This window comes from Bactrocera latifrons, unplaced genomic scaffold (genome assembly GCF_001853355.1).
Source record: "Bactrocera latifrons isolate USDA-ARS-PBARC rearing strain unplaced genomic scaffold, ASM185335v1 scaffold_67, whole genome shotgun sequence".
NCBI lineage: Eukaryota > Metazoa > Arthropoda > Insecta > Diptera > Tephritidae > Bactrocera > Bactrocera latifrons.
This window is the reverse complement of record NW_017537345.1, coordinates 684,763-699,600: the sequence shown is the minus strand read 5'-3', so window position 1 is coordinate 699,600 and position 14,838 is coordinate 684,763. Positions and strand designations below refer to the sequence as shown.

General features: G+C 34.4%; 1 protein-coding gene across 2 annotated transcripts in view; it reads right to left on the bottom strand.

Annotated features, from left to right (window-relative positions):
• LOC108975601 (pituitary homeobox homolog Ptx1) overlaps positions 1–14,838 on the bottom strand; it is a 77,381-nt gene that overhangs the window by 21,999 nt on the left and 40,544 nt on the right. The window contains exons 3-4 of one of the 2 annotated variants that reach the window (XM_018944195.1): positions 11,142–11,297; positions 3,311–3,564 (exon numbers count right to left, since the gene is read on the bottom strand). In XM_018944195.1, the coding sequence (XP_018799740.1) occupies positions 3,311–3,564; positions 11,142–11,297 (410 nt within the window). The remainder of the gene's footprint in view (positions 1–3,310; positions 3,565–11,141; positions 11,298–14,838) is intronic. The other variant, XM_018944196.1, reaches the window with a different exon arrangement.

Here is a 14,838-nt window from a genome sequence, read left to right as displayed (position 1 = left end):
AATTTAAATTCTTATTATATTCTAAAAATCGAAGTTAAAAATTGATAAATCGCTTGAAGCTTGAAGTTTGCTGCCCATCACTAGCCTAGAATAATGAAGATGGTGGCTCTGTGCCGGCTCTAGTAATAATAGAGCACGAAGTACGAAAGCGCAAAAACATTAAATTTAAAAATATTTTTTAGTTTTATTTAAATTTATAAACAAATTTGCTTACCTTCAGTTATAAATTCTAAATAAATATTTTTTTCAATGCGGTATTTGTAATTTTACAATTTGTCATTAATATTTGAAACCGATATTTGGGATAAAAATTTCGAAAATAATTTTTATTTAGGATTTTCTCGATGTTCTTGAAAGCCAAACTTAAAAATTATAATTTACATGTTAATTTAATTTGTTTTCAAATGCATTATTATCAATCCTACTGCCATTAAAAAAAGTTAAATTTGTATTTTTTAGGTTTCTAAGCCTTGATATACATACAGCTGCAAAGTATACTAAAAATTTGTATTGCTACACAAATTGAACGGTCAAAACCAGGTTCTTCTAAATAAAACTTTTTTATTTGAGAGCGCTAAACACTTGAAGAAATTTTTCAGAACGGACCACTGTAACATATACATACATATGTAGCTGCTACACAAACTGAACGATCAAGACTTAGTTCTTTTATGAAAACTTCTTTTTTGGCACAACCGAAGTTATAGGGAACTCATAACTGAACATAGGACATAAAATCATAAATTTTTCCTCTTCCTTCAGGCAATTGTTTTTAGTATTACTTACAAAAATGGGTTCGCGAAATTACAAAAGCTATGTTTCGGTTAGTTATATGTAATTTATAACTGTATGATACTATAGGAAGCCAATAAATGCTTTTTCTTTTTTAAATTTTTTTTCCTCCCGTTTTTTAAAGTTCCACAAACCCAATGCGACCCATATGAGTGAGGAAAATATAAATAAATTCATACTTAATAACAACGCGTTGCCAATTGCCGAAAAACCGCAAATGAGCAATAACTTTCAGAGTCACGCATTGCTCACATATTCCGTTTGCAAATTATAAATGCGAAAGTTGCAATCGAAAATTCTGTGAGAGTGCATAATAAAGCAGAAAACCAACAAATTACGAGTTCAATATACACATACTATTTGCCATTCAGGTACATATGTATATGCATTTATAAATATATACATATGTATGTATATATACACACAATATTATAATAGATTTATTAAACGCTTTATATGCCGAACCGATTAAAAATGCATAAATTTGTAGCCGGCGATGGTGTATTGTCGAAGGCGGAGACTAAATTATGTGCTGGCGCAAACAATGGTACACACGGTGTACGCATGCAAAGTACGCCGCAAAGCACGAACATTCACCGCAATAACTTTGCAGAGCACAAGCCACTTCGTTACTGTTATTTGTGTTGTTCTTATTGTTGTCCATTTCGTTCATTATTGTTGTTCGTGCTGCTTCGCTACCGTTCGGCCACTGGCCGAAAGTTATACTCATTGAAAAGCCACCATGTTGATTGTTGTGGTTGTGGCTTACACACAAGCATACACTGTCGTTGGTGTTGTTCTTGTTGCTGTTGCATCATGGCTGCCAACTCGTAAATTCGTTGTTTTTGGCATTTTCACTACACAGCCGGCGAAAAAAGGTAGCGCAAATAACCGCGTAATAAGCTCAACAACAGCTGGGACATCAACAACAACAACAACGACAACAACACATGTACGCCTGCACAGATTAAGCGCTGTGGGGTTTTGTGTGCATTTTCGGAATTTATTTGCAAAGCTGGCGCTGCAGAGTCTAGCCTTTATAGCCGCTAACCCGTCTCAGCTTCGCACTTCTGCCGCTGCGCTGGCGTTACACATTTGTAGTTGTTGTGTGTTCACCATAAAGTATGACAACTTTTTCGGTTATTCGCGCATTGCGGTGGAATTTCGCTTTGCCAGTGTTGTGGCTGCATTCCCCAAACCGCAATGGCTGCCGCTGCCCTTCTGCAAAGTGCATGCAATCGGCTGCAGTTCTGTTGCCATTTTGTGCTTTGCTTGCTGTAGCAGCTTGTTGACCGCAATGTTGCCATAAATTGGCGTTTCGCGCTTGTGGCGTGCAACACGGATATCTTACTCGTTCCGCGCTTAAATTTGTTTTCCATTTTACCGTTGTTCGATTTTATATTTTCGCTTCGTGAGTGTTGCCCACTCCGCATACATTTTGCAAAACTCTCAATGGGGAGCTTGGTGTAAAGTTATGGTCAGTTGTTGTTGGCTAAAGCGCTCTCGCGTTTCACTTCGTGCGTGGTGAGGCAATGAGCGTGAGGTTTGGTGTGCAAGTTGCAATGGCATATTTATGCACATATGTATGTATGGAAATCTATGTATTGATGCGCTTTATAAAAGTTGTAAACTTTTAATTAAAGTGGATTATTTGAAATCTTAATTCAATAAAATTAGTTTGGAGAAGGTTTCGTTTAAAAAAGGTAGATTTTGAAAAAAGTTGTAAAATTTTGTTAAAATATTAGATGCTTTTTGGCACTGAAAAATTACATTTTGTTACAATCGAAAAAATAAAGGTCTTAGTACCAAAAAAAAATATATCAATTAAGCTGAAAAGTTATCAAAATGATAGTATGAGCTTTTTTCAAGTTACAACTGCATCAAAATTGAAGAATTTAGTTTTGAGTAAAACAATTTTAAACCTACCTTTACTAACGGGGCTGATTGAATTAAGGGATTGCACTTTAGAAGGTTGTGATTCAAAAAAAATATTTGAATATTCAAAAGAATTATGTTAAATATTCATATAAAAATTGTGTATGTTATTTTTAACGGTATAATCTATAAAAAATATGTAAAAGCAAACAAATTAATTTTTTAAATTTTCACACTATTGTGCCTTGGTCAAATAATCGTTCTTCGAATGTTGGATTCTAAGCAATTTTTGGCCTCTATTAGATATATTATATATAAGAAGCTGTATAAAAGAATATAAGGTGGAAACAGCTCAACCCTTCCCTCTTCACTATCTTTTGGGTTTGGGAGGTCAAGACATAGACCTCAGTGCATACCTTCAGACATATAACCGAACTGGTGGAACTGGAAGTGAAACGCCTGTGCAAATTTGTATCGGCTACTTACTAAGCGTTTAGCTAATTTATAAGTTCGAACGCAAGAGTTTTTCTTTTCCACGTACGATCTCTCCAGATCAGCCACATAACCTAACCTAACCCATTTTACCACATCTCAAAATTAGATGTGAACAACATAATATAATCTTTAACCATTGAAGACTTACCCTAACTCGTGCTTCGGTCAAATTTGTCCACATGGCGATCTCTTCGCGTGTCGACATATCCGGATATCGATTCCGGCTGAATGTGTGCTCCAGCTCTTGCAGTTGTTGTGATGTGAAATGTGTGCGCTGGCGGCGTTGACGTTTGTTTTTCTTATCGTTTTTCGGCTCATCTGTGGTGGTTGTCATCGGTTCGTCATGACCGGAATTTGATATGTTTTCGGTTTTGATTGTGGTCTCATTGACGGAACGATTACCTGCAATAACAAAAACAACGAAAAAAATCAATTGAAAGTATTTGTAGGAGAAGAGAAAAATGTTGAACTTAAGGAGCCAACTCAATAAATATTAGAACAAGCAAATATGTGCAATACATATACAAATATACATACATATGTATGTTTTAAGTATGTATGTATGCACATATGTATAGTGTGTATATAGATATGCATGTATTTAAGCCTATATACATATATGTCTGCGCATAAGTTAGTGCACCTTAATATTTCGTGGAAAGTGTATCAATGGGAACCTTACACGCATTCGTTTGCACCCATACGCACACACTCTCTCACATATATGTACATAGTCTCACGCTTTCACATTCAACTTGGATACTAAATAATTTGTTGACTTAAAATTGTACAAACTGTTATTAGCTAAATTGTACAAATCGATTACACATGTTTTTTTGTTGCATTTGTTGTACTTTATCGCGGCGCGGCATAAACGAATTACAACAACAAACATACCATGTAATGTAAACTATTTTCCCAATGATAGCCATAAGTGCCAGCAGACAGATACTTTTTAACGGAGACACTCGCCAACACTCACGAGACGCTTGTCAAACAAACAATTACAACAAGCACCCAACAACAATTATATCAACAAAGTAATAAGGTAATCATAAATCGTTGCAGTGACAGCACTAACAGTTCTATCTTCGCTTACTTGATTATACATTGTTGTTATTGTTTGTTTGCAAGATGGCAAGTAAGTATGGTCGGCGCCTTCCGCATCGGTGCGAGCGAGGTGAGAAAAATCGAATATGTGTATGTACATATGTATGTGTGTACATAAATCGATTTATTAGTTGTAAATAGCAGAGGAGTTGGCCATTGCCATCGGTATTGTCGACACTTATTATCGGATATACATGCATATGTATGTACATATATAAATGTTTGTTTATATACAGGGTGGGACTTGTCGTATGTGCTAACGGAAGTTAGATTATGTGGGACGACTTGTAGGTGGTTGAGATTTTGAGCACGTTTTATAATGTGTTACTTAAAAATTACGCACATTTCAGTTAGATTTAGGTTAGTTTTGCACTTAAACTTCTTAATTTTTTTTTTTAATTTTTTATAAAAATAACTAATGACGTGTATACAACTTTATATCACCACGTAGAGACCATTTCCAATGAAAAAGAAGCAACATCCACTAATGAAACTCCCCACTTTTGTTGACGGCCCTAGAAAGCTTAATAAGGACTAAGTTTACGCCAGTGAAGAAGAAGAAGAAGATACAGGTTTAATTTGTTTTTTTTTTAATTTTACTTGCTGGCTGGATAACGGATGATCGCTTGTTTTTAATCGTCTTCATTATTGTCGTAGAAACGGTTTACGCGGTAAAAGCCGAGTTTACAATAGCGCGCCAATCGTCCTTCCTATTCGCTGTTTAGCGCAAATTTTAGTTTCCAAGATGTTTTCGTCCAACCATAGTTTACAAAAAAGCTAATACATGCCTCTTATCAGCTCTTCGCCACTGTATTTGAATAGCTCTGTCGGCAATCCATCAGTCCCTTCTTTTCTTCAGACGGTTAATTGCTATCCTAATTTCTTCATGGTCGGGCAATGGGTCATCCGCTCTATATTCATCGATTGCGGGTCGAGTTCACCATCTCCTGGCGTTATGTTTTCACTCCCGTTCAGTAGGCTGGAGAAGTGTTTCTACCATAATTTCCGGTTCCTCTGGGCATACGTATCAAAACCTTTTTTTGGTTGTCGCCCCTTTCGTAGAAAGTTCGAGCATTACACCTGTCGGCTAGCTTCTCAACCCATTTTCATGAAATTTTACGCAGGTCTTTAAGATACAATTCTTGTAAGGCTTTTTTTCGACTACAACTATTTGAAAAAAAAAGTCGGAAAATTTTAATTTTTTTGTCAAATGTCTGCCAAAAATCCAATTTTTAGTTTTTGGTTTTTTTTTGTTCAAGTTCTATGTTAAGGTTTTAACTAAAACACCTATTGTTTACTTTAGATGATCTTGTATGAAGTTATCCTGCCAACGCGGGCGCTTTTTTTCCGAGGGGTTATCAGAAATGGTGTTGCAATGTCCGTGTTTAAAATATTCTTTTTCCAAAAGTTTCAGAAATTCTTTGCTAACAGTGTATGTTTGTAACAATAAAAAATTCTAATAAAGTATATAAATTTTTATATGACCAAAAGAATTTTGAAAAAAGGACTTTTTTACCATGTAACCCCTCAATGAATTTCATTAGAAGGACGGAGTGGTTAAGACAGGGAGGAATATGTATACCACACCTAACAGATTTTAGTCACGGTAGTTTCACAATGGGCATTCTAAAGGCTTAGGTGCGTCGTCAGACATCCACTCTACCCGCCTAACTACTGAGTAGAATACGATACAAGAAAGTAAGCGGTGTATTTTTGCCATTGTAAATGTATCAAATTAGAGAGATTAAAAGTATTGTCAAAAACATGAGAAAAATAGTTTTTATACCCTGACCACACCTAGAACGAAACGTCGGTGACCCTATAAAACATATATGAAATATATCTATATAAATCATTAGTGTAACGAGCTGAGTTGATTTAGACATGTCCAACTGCCCGTCTATCAGACTGTACAAACGCTAACTAGTCCCTCAGTTTTTGAGTTAAGAATGTGATATTTTTCATACGTCCTTTTCTCCCCAAGAAGCAGCTCATTTGTCGCTGCGACCAATAACGAACCACTTTATCATATAGCTGCCATACTAATTGAACAAGCCAAGTGAAGTACTTGTATGCAAAAATTTTAATTTGAGGAGATATTTCGACCAATCTTGGCATGGATTATTGTCCAAGACAGTAAGACGGACAAGACAGATAGAGCAATCTCCAAAGAAATTGTTCACATCGAGTCACTATATCATATAAAGCTACCAAATAAATTAAACGATCGGAATCAACTGCTTGTGAGGAAAGCTCCTTAATTTGTCTAGATTTTTGACCAATCTTGGCATGAATTATTATCCAAGACAATAGAGCAGTCTCTAAATAAATTGATTTTAATTAAATATAAAAGAAAAAAACTTTTATGCGAGACTTATAAGTTATTACACGATTTATTAATGTCTAGTGCAATATATTTTCACCTTCGATTAAGTGTTTATTAACAATTTTGCTGTTTATGGTAAGCAATGCCGTCGGAAATTCGGTACCAAACAACAACATACATACAAACATTTTATGACTAAAGCGATTGCATTAAACAATTTTGAAAAGCGTCGCAAAACGAATGCAAAAGTATTAATCAATATACAGTAGCTAATCGTAATTAGCCGTATTATCATTATCACTATCACCAATTGTCAGTGGAAGCGCATACAGTCATATAGTATACCAATTATAAAATTAGTTGTGGATGACGAAAATTACTCCCTGCCTTAAAGAAAAAAAAGCTTACTCAGTAACAAGCCGAAGGAAGTTAGGTCAGTCACTTAAAATTGTATTTATATAGCGCTACATAACCGTGCTAACATACTTACATATATGTATATTATGTACATATGTGTTTTTTTATAATTTTAGCTAATTGCTACCCTTTAAAACTATAAATGAAGGTAAATTCACAAATAACTTGAGTAAATAAATGTTAAAATCAACTTCACGGCCCTTACTCCCTGGAAAAGTTCAAACGTTGCCGCTGTCAGCGCCATAAGCACCCATACCCGCCACCCTTTTTGTCTCTTTTTACAAACTTATACACTATAAAAAGCACCGCCCGCTCAGCCCACCTCATCAGCACAAAAAAAAAAAAAATGAAAAAAGTGAAGAAAAAAGCAAACAAATATATCATCGATCGATCATTCGCTGCTCGTCGGTAACGTTGGGTGTTGCGTGGAGTTACACGATGTGCTACGTGGTACCGCCTAATACAACAATAACGGCTCAGTAATTTATCGCTTTACGCCGGACCTAATCAGCTAAACTAAGTGTGGGCAACAACAAAAACAAATAATTAAATAGTAGTAAAGTAATGTTTGTATATTTGTCTATGTATGTATGTTTTTCTGTATGTATACCTGTATATGCGTAAGTGCAGCCGTTCAATGTTTTTTATGCTGAAAACCAAAGTCAAAATCAAAGGCGTTTTCGCCGACAAAGGATTGTGATTTTTTGGTAATGGCATTAGCGCGCGTTGGCTACCGTCACTTTATTTTTAATGTGTTGCATGAAATTGTTATAAATTACAAATTTTATCTCGAAATATTTTTGGCGGTGATAAGCGCTGGCACATAGCTGTAAATACACACACTTACATATACATATGTATAGCTACTACATATACAACCTTACATACGCACAAACAAAAATTTATGCACTCATATATACATACATATGTCTATATGTATGCACCATAGTTTAATGATAATTTGCTGGCATTTTATTTAGTTTTAATGTGATTACTCGCACTTTTATTTTTATACTCGCGTATATGTATACACATGTATGCATGTATTTATGTTTGTATATATTTGTGTGTACTTTTGTTATTGCAGTTGTTGTATATTGTATCGCTTAATTCGTATTATTCGCCGAAATAAATGTCTGTTGGTTGTTTGTTTTGTTGGCATGGCGTGACAGCGCATTTTACACTAAAACTTGCTTCGACAATTGCCGTTGGCATTCGCGAATCAAAGAGGCGTCGTTTAACCGACGGCAAGAAGTATTTTGGTTAGTAAGTTGTGAAAGTAGAAATTGTATGAAAAAAGTGTGTATGAGAAAAATCTCGAACAATTTATACGAGATTTATTTTTTTTTTCTTCTTTTTTTATTTTTTATTTTATTTTTTTATAGAAATCAGCAATGCCATTTCATTTTCACAAAACGAGTGATTTGGTTTGAAAATTGAATAAGCATGTTACAGATGTGATGATGTGATATCAAATGACTGATTAACTGACTTTTTTCGTAAAGCGAATTAGATTAGATTAAATATAAATTAAATTATATTTGGAAATATAAATCGAAGGGCGTTTATCCCGCCACTGCAGACTGCTGTGCAGTCAATTAGCAGGTGTTCTGGCCTATCAGGCTTCATGTCGCAGAACCGGCAATTCCCACAAAAATCTAAGTCTAGGTAATATTGTATATATAAATGCTTTTTGAGGTTACAATGGCCAGTGAAGAAAGCGACAAGTCTAAATTTGTTCTTTCGGAGGTTGATTACATATTTAAACTTTTTAAGGTTGTAACCACCCACTAACTACTTGGCATGGGGCATGCTTTGGAGTTGTTACCAATATCCCTCCCTATCTACCACTCCATCCTTGCGGAGCAGCACCTTTATGGTATGGAGACCAAACCCAATGAAGGGTTCGGGTCCTGCCATATTAACGAATGCTGCGGAGCGGGCTTGTAAACCAAATACACACGTCTGTAAGCAATTTGAAAACGCACCTGATAATGTGTGCTTTTTTCTTAAGACTACAAAGGTAAAACGAGAAATAGCTGAGAGGAGCCGTGAGCTTCTTTCCAGCCGTGAAACTCAGGAAGAAAGTTGGTGGAAGAGAGTTTTTTAACCAGAAGATATGCTATTGCATATCCTTTTGACCCAAACTTGAATGTAAGAGGTCATGTTCTTGCATGCCTTGTTCTTAGCAAGGCACTCGTACATCTTGCACCAATGACATGAGATCTAACTGTACATTGTCTTATTTGGACTCATGCGATGAGATTAAAGATTTTTGAGCACGAAAATTGTCACAGCTGCATGGAGGAAGGCGAGGTGGGAACATGTACACAGGCGTTCTCCTCCTCTGTTCAGCTTTTGTTAGACTTAGGTTTATTGGTCTCAATAGTCAAAACTTCTATCAACCAGATAAATTGGCATTAATTGGTATTAGTGGCAACAAATTTGTGGCAGATTCAAGGCGCTTTGTCGATATGCGACGATTTTTTGATGCATGAGTTTCATATGGAGCATCTTAGAACTCAAAGGACCGGAGTTCTTAGTTGTCCAAGTGAGATCATTAGTGACTACAAATATCAGCCTGATACGATACGATTGATAATAAAATTTTTATGAATACTTTTAGCTACAAATACGGAAAAATTGAACAGGATCAAGATTTCGTTAAATCATTTTGTAAGAAGTCAAAATATGTATTGAAACTGCGATATTGAGGTAGTCCTTCCAGTTATAAAATAGCTTACATTCTTTGAGTGCTTTCCATTATTTAACAAGCTGATGGTACCCTCAATCAACCACTCCAGGTATACCACAATTTTCCAATATAAGCCGCTCAGATTATTTTACAACATTGTAAGGTATTTCCAAAAAATTAAGATATTTTCGCGATGACAAAAACAAAAAAATAATTCAAATGTTTTTTTTTTTTTCATGAATTATTGGGAACCCCGCTTGTGTGTCACAAAATTATCTCTATTAGTATTTAGTTGTATAAACAAGTATACAACATGTATTAAAAATAAACTTTGCATATCATAAATAAATGTGCTTTTAAAATGGAAAACTCCTATATAAATGTGAGTACAGGCGTAATCTAAAATTATTCACAATGACAGCGTCTGTGGTAAGTGTCGGGTATTAGAGCAAGTCACAAGTTGTCTGCAGGCATATGACCGAAGGATGTCAATTGCAGGCATATGACTGCGGTGACATAAAATTCGCCTGATAAGATTTACATTTGAATTAAAATAGATAAATATACAATCATAAAAGCTTCGATAGTGTCAAATTATGCCGACTTGTTGACTTAAATGAAGATTGCGTGCGGTGCTGCAATTTTTGACAGAAGACTTGTCGGTACTTTAATTTGAATATATTATATTTAGTATGCTGATAAAATCACATTTATAGGCCAGTTAGTTATAGTTAAATTCAAAGCTCTTGGTATAGTAACTATTAGAAATCGGAGGTCATAGGAAATCCATCAGGCGAAGAAATATACCTCTAAAGCCTAGATCACTGAATCAACACATATGTATATACATAATATACATGTATTGAAATTTTAGCTTTTATCTATCAATTTATCTATTCCTATAGTATATATCGTCACCTGAAATGCAAATTAACGTAACAACATTTTCGGAAATTTACAGTGGCATGAATGAAACACAAAATAAATGGAACATGAGTGATAAATAATTTTAATATTGGTTAAAACTGGTTTATATCTGAGCACAGAACCTCAAAATATTGAACATTTGTAATATTATGTATGTAATTTGAAGTAGTGAAGCGTAATCAATAAGACACTCAATTTCGAATTTTTTGATGATACGTTATTTTGCATTTCTGGTGACGATATGTATATTGAGTATAAATATCTATTTGAAATCTCTTGAAAAACTTTAAACATATTGCATACAAAACTTAAAAGGCATAGTAAAAATCATACTAAGCAATGGCCTACAAAATTACATTACAATAATAATTTTAAAACTTTTTCAGACAACTTTTCTAAATACAGTTTTATGTCTAAAAAAGGTTTCAAATTTATATATTAAACTTCAATACAAAAAAAATTAAAATAAAAATATATTATATTTTACTTCCCAAATCTACTTACCATCCTTACGATCACGATTGCGGTTCGACAACGCCGATGATGATGACGTTTGAAAATTATTTAAATGTGTGCTATCCAAACTATTTGCTACAGCGGTCATGGAACTATGACTATCACGAAAATCGCCAGTCTCGGCCCAAACTGAAAAGAATAAACCAGAGTAGAGAAAAAATATACAAAAAAATTAATGTTTTAAGAAAAGTTTTTTAAATACTAGAATATACAGTGCCATACATGTAAATATTAAACTAACGGTATTTTATAACAGGAAAACGAAATTTAAAGAGTATAAAACTGCTGTGTAAAAGAGTGCAAGTGTGTGGGTGAGAAGAGAAGAATTCAATCGCTTAACAAGCGCTTTTATGGCCACGCCATTATAGTTGAGGCCATTAACGAGTGCGCATTAATGTTGTTGTAAGTAAGTAGCTGCACTTGGCCGACGCAAATATGGCTCAATAATTGAGCGCGAGTGCTGCGCCACTAGAGGCTGCTTAAAAGACGATAAAATGGATCATAAAAGGATTTATGGCATTTACAAGCATAAACGCGGATAGGCTACAATGTAGGAGCCGGCATGTATGTAAGTATGCTACATATTCGAAGAGGCTGCATATTATTGCATACTGATAACATTATGAAGACCATGAGTTGTGTAAAACACATAGACGGAGAAAAATCGCTTGAGAATCTGTGCGTTTGTTAGTGTTAATATTTTTGTGATAACTCATAAAATTATAACTTTGTAATGGTAGTCGTTTCAATACTGAAGTTATTTTTTTTGTAGCATTAAATTATTGCTGGATACTTTTTAATAATCTGAATGTGTTTACTAAGTCTTCCACGAAGTTTGTAACAATCTTTAGGAAACGTTGGGTACCCTATGTATCAATATTAATGATCAATGTGAACAGCTAAGTTGATTTAGTTATTTTCATCTATCTGCCGGTATATAACCGAATATGTCACTCAGTTTTTGAGATATAGACCTGATAATTTCCACACATTCTTTACCCGTCAGGAACCTGCTCATTTGTCGGAACCGCTTTCATCGGACCATTATAGCATGTAGCTGCCATACAATTTAACCGATCAAAATCAAGTCCTTGTATGAAAAACTTCTTTAATTGATAAGCTATTTTCATGAAATTTGGCATATTTTCCAATATAACGGTAAAATCTCCAAAGAAGTCCTAATAGCATATAGGTGCCATACAAACTGACCAATAAAAAACAAGCTCGGGTTTGGAAAACTTTTTTATTTGATAAGATATCTTCACAAAATTCGGTATGGATTATTTTCCAAGACTGCATTATAATATCCAAAACTATTTTGCAGATCAGATCACTACATCATATAGCTGTTATCTAAACTGGCCTTGATAGCCGCACATTCTTGTATGGGGAGCTTTTGTTTTTGACATGATATTTTAATGAAATTTGGCAAGGAATTTTTTCCAAATCAAAGTTACAATCTGCGAATATATTAATACATTCGACTGCAATTGCATATAGCTGTCATATAAATTGATCGATCAGAATCACTTCCTTGTATGAAAAAAAATTTTATACGACAACATATCCTCATTAAATTTGTCACACTATGTTTTCAAAGGCAGCACAATAACCTCCGGAAATATTCCTCAGATCGCATCTCTAAATGTCAACTAACCCAACAAAATCAAGGTAAGATCGTTTAATATTAAATTATGCTACAAAAAATGAAAATGTGTGGGTTATTCTAGTTTTATTGCCGCCAAAAAAAAATTTTTTTTTCTCATGTATGATTTTTTTTTAATATTAAATATTATTAGATGGCAACACTTGTCATTATATATTTAATGACAAATTGCTAGCCCAGAAATATATTTTTAATTAGAAGTGACCAAATTAAATTTAATCATGTCTTATTCAATAAGTTACCTCATAAATAAGGCACGTAAGCGACATTACGCGTTACTTTCAATATGCGTTGTTGTACATATTTATATAATTGCCGTGAGTAATKGGCATTTAAACAACAATGCCTTATGTGCCAGTATGTATGCGCTGCCATCCGCTAAATGAGCCATGAAATTTAATGACCTTTGCGGTTATGCTCACCACCAAGATAATTAATAAATTATCAATTGACAAATACTAAATTTATAACGCAGTCAATTTCCATTCGTTGCACAATTTATGGTTTACAAAACATATATATGTATAAAGATATATGTATATATAACTGTAAGACTGCTGTAATATAAGATGAGGGCTTGAAAAACTCCCGTAAAAGTCAAAAATGCCAAACCAACACATTTTTCTGCCGAACTCGCCGCCATACGCGAACAACTATGAACCTTTATTGGCTCACACACTTACTATATAGTCTGTATGTAGTACCTACATATGTGTGTATGTATGTGTGTTTGTATGAGCGTAGCAATACCGCATAACATTCAAGTGCACTTTAAAATTTATTGCTTTTCCACATGTTGTCGCTCAGCTTGTTGCATGCAGCAGCAGCAGCGGCATCATTTTACTCGAAGTAGAAAAATCGTCAACTATTTGTTTCGAATTTGTGTGAAATTAGCTGTTTTCACTACACTTCACACTCAGCAATTTGTTGATTGCTGCTATGTGTTTGGCGCGCATTGCTCCCGCTGCTCCTGTGAAATGGGTGTCATTAATGTCACTTTGGCATGTGTCACTAAATTAACCGCAGCTTCACTTTTACTCAAGCACACACACATCACATACACATGCAAATCGCTCGCTATCGGTATGTTTGCCTGTGCAGCTTTGCATTTCGTGCGCTGTTGGCGAGCAAGTGGTTTGCGTCACTGTCGGTCGTCGGTTGTCGGTTGTCGTCGACATTTGCCACTCTTTTGTGAATTTGAGAATTTTGAAATTTATGCCGTTGACAACATGGGCACATGCTGCTGCCAACAATCGTTTTGTGGTAGTATTTTGACGATGTTAATTATACTGCAGGATTAGTAGCTGGCGTAGAGCAGACGAGTTACCGGAAGAGTTGACAATTAAGAATCGGAGTACACAAGGCAAAAAATATAGTTGGAAATTTTTTCTCAAAGCGATCTACTCATGACAGTTTTATAGAAATTATCTCATAAGAATAATCATGATCAATGAATAAACATTTTAGCAAAGGCAAGTTTTTTGATACAGACATGAATGGTTTAAGGAGGTAATAAAATGGATTCAAGAATAATATTTTTATTTCATAAACTGTTATTCAACTTATTGAGAAATATGTTTCCCAATTTTTAAATTAAATTTATACTCGTTCCATTGTTATAACCCAGTAGATGGAGTAGTTCTCTCTCAAACCAGACCCGAGAGAATTATGCAAAGTTTTTTTTTTTTTATTCAAAACGATTATTGTGTATACGAATGTAGCTTTTAAATTTTTCCACCAAAAATTTTGGAAATATTACTGCCACTTTTTCTGAAGTAATGTGCGCTTTATTACCTTAAAATCTTGAAGCCGAGAGAATTATGCAAGAATTTTTTGTCTCAAAACATTTTTTTTTTTTTTGAACATTCATATAGGTTTAAAATTTTCCTCCAATAATTTTTAAAATTAGCTGCTATTTCTTCTGCAGAATTAACATAAAACCTGAAAACCTTTCTTTAATTTTTTTAAGTTAAAAAAAAAAAAAAATTATGATTTTATGTTTGGACTCCTGTAAATTAT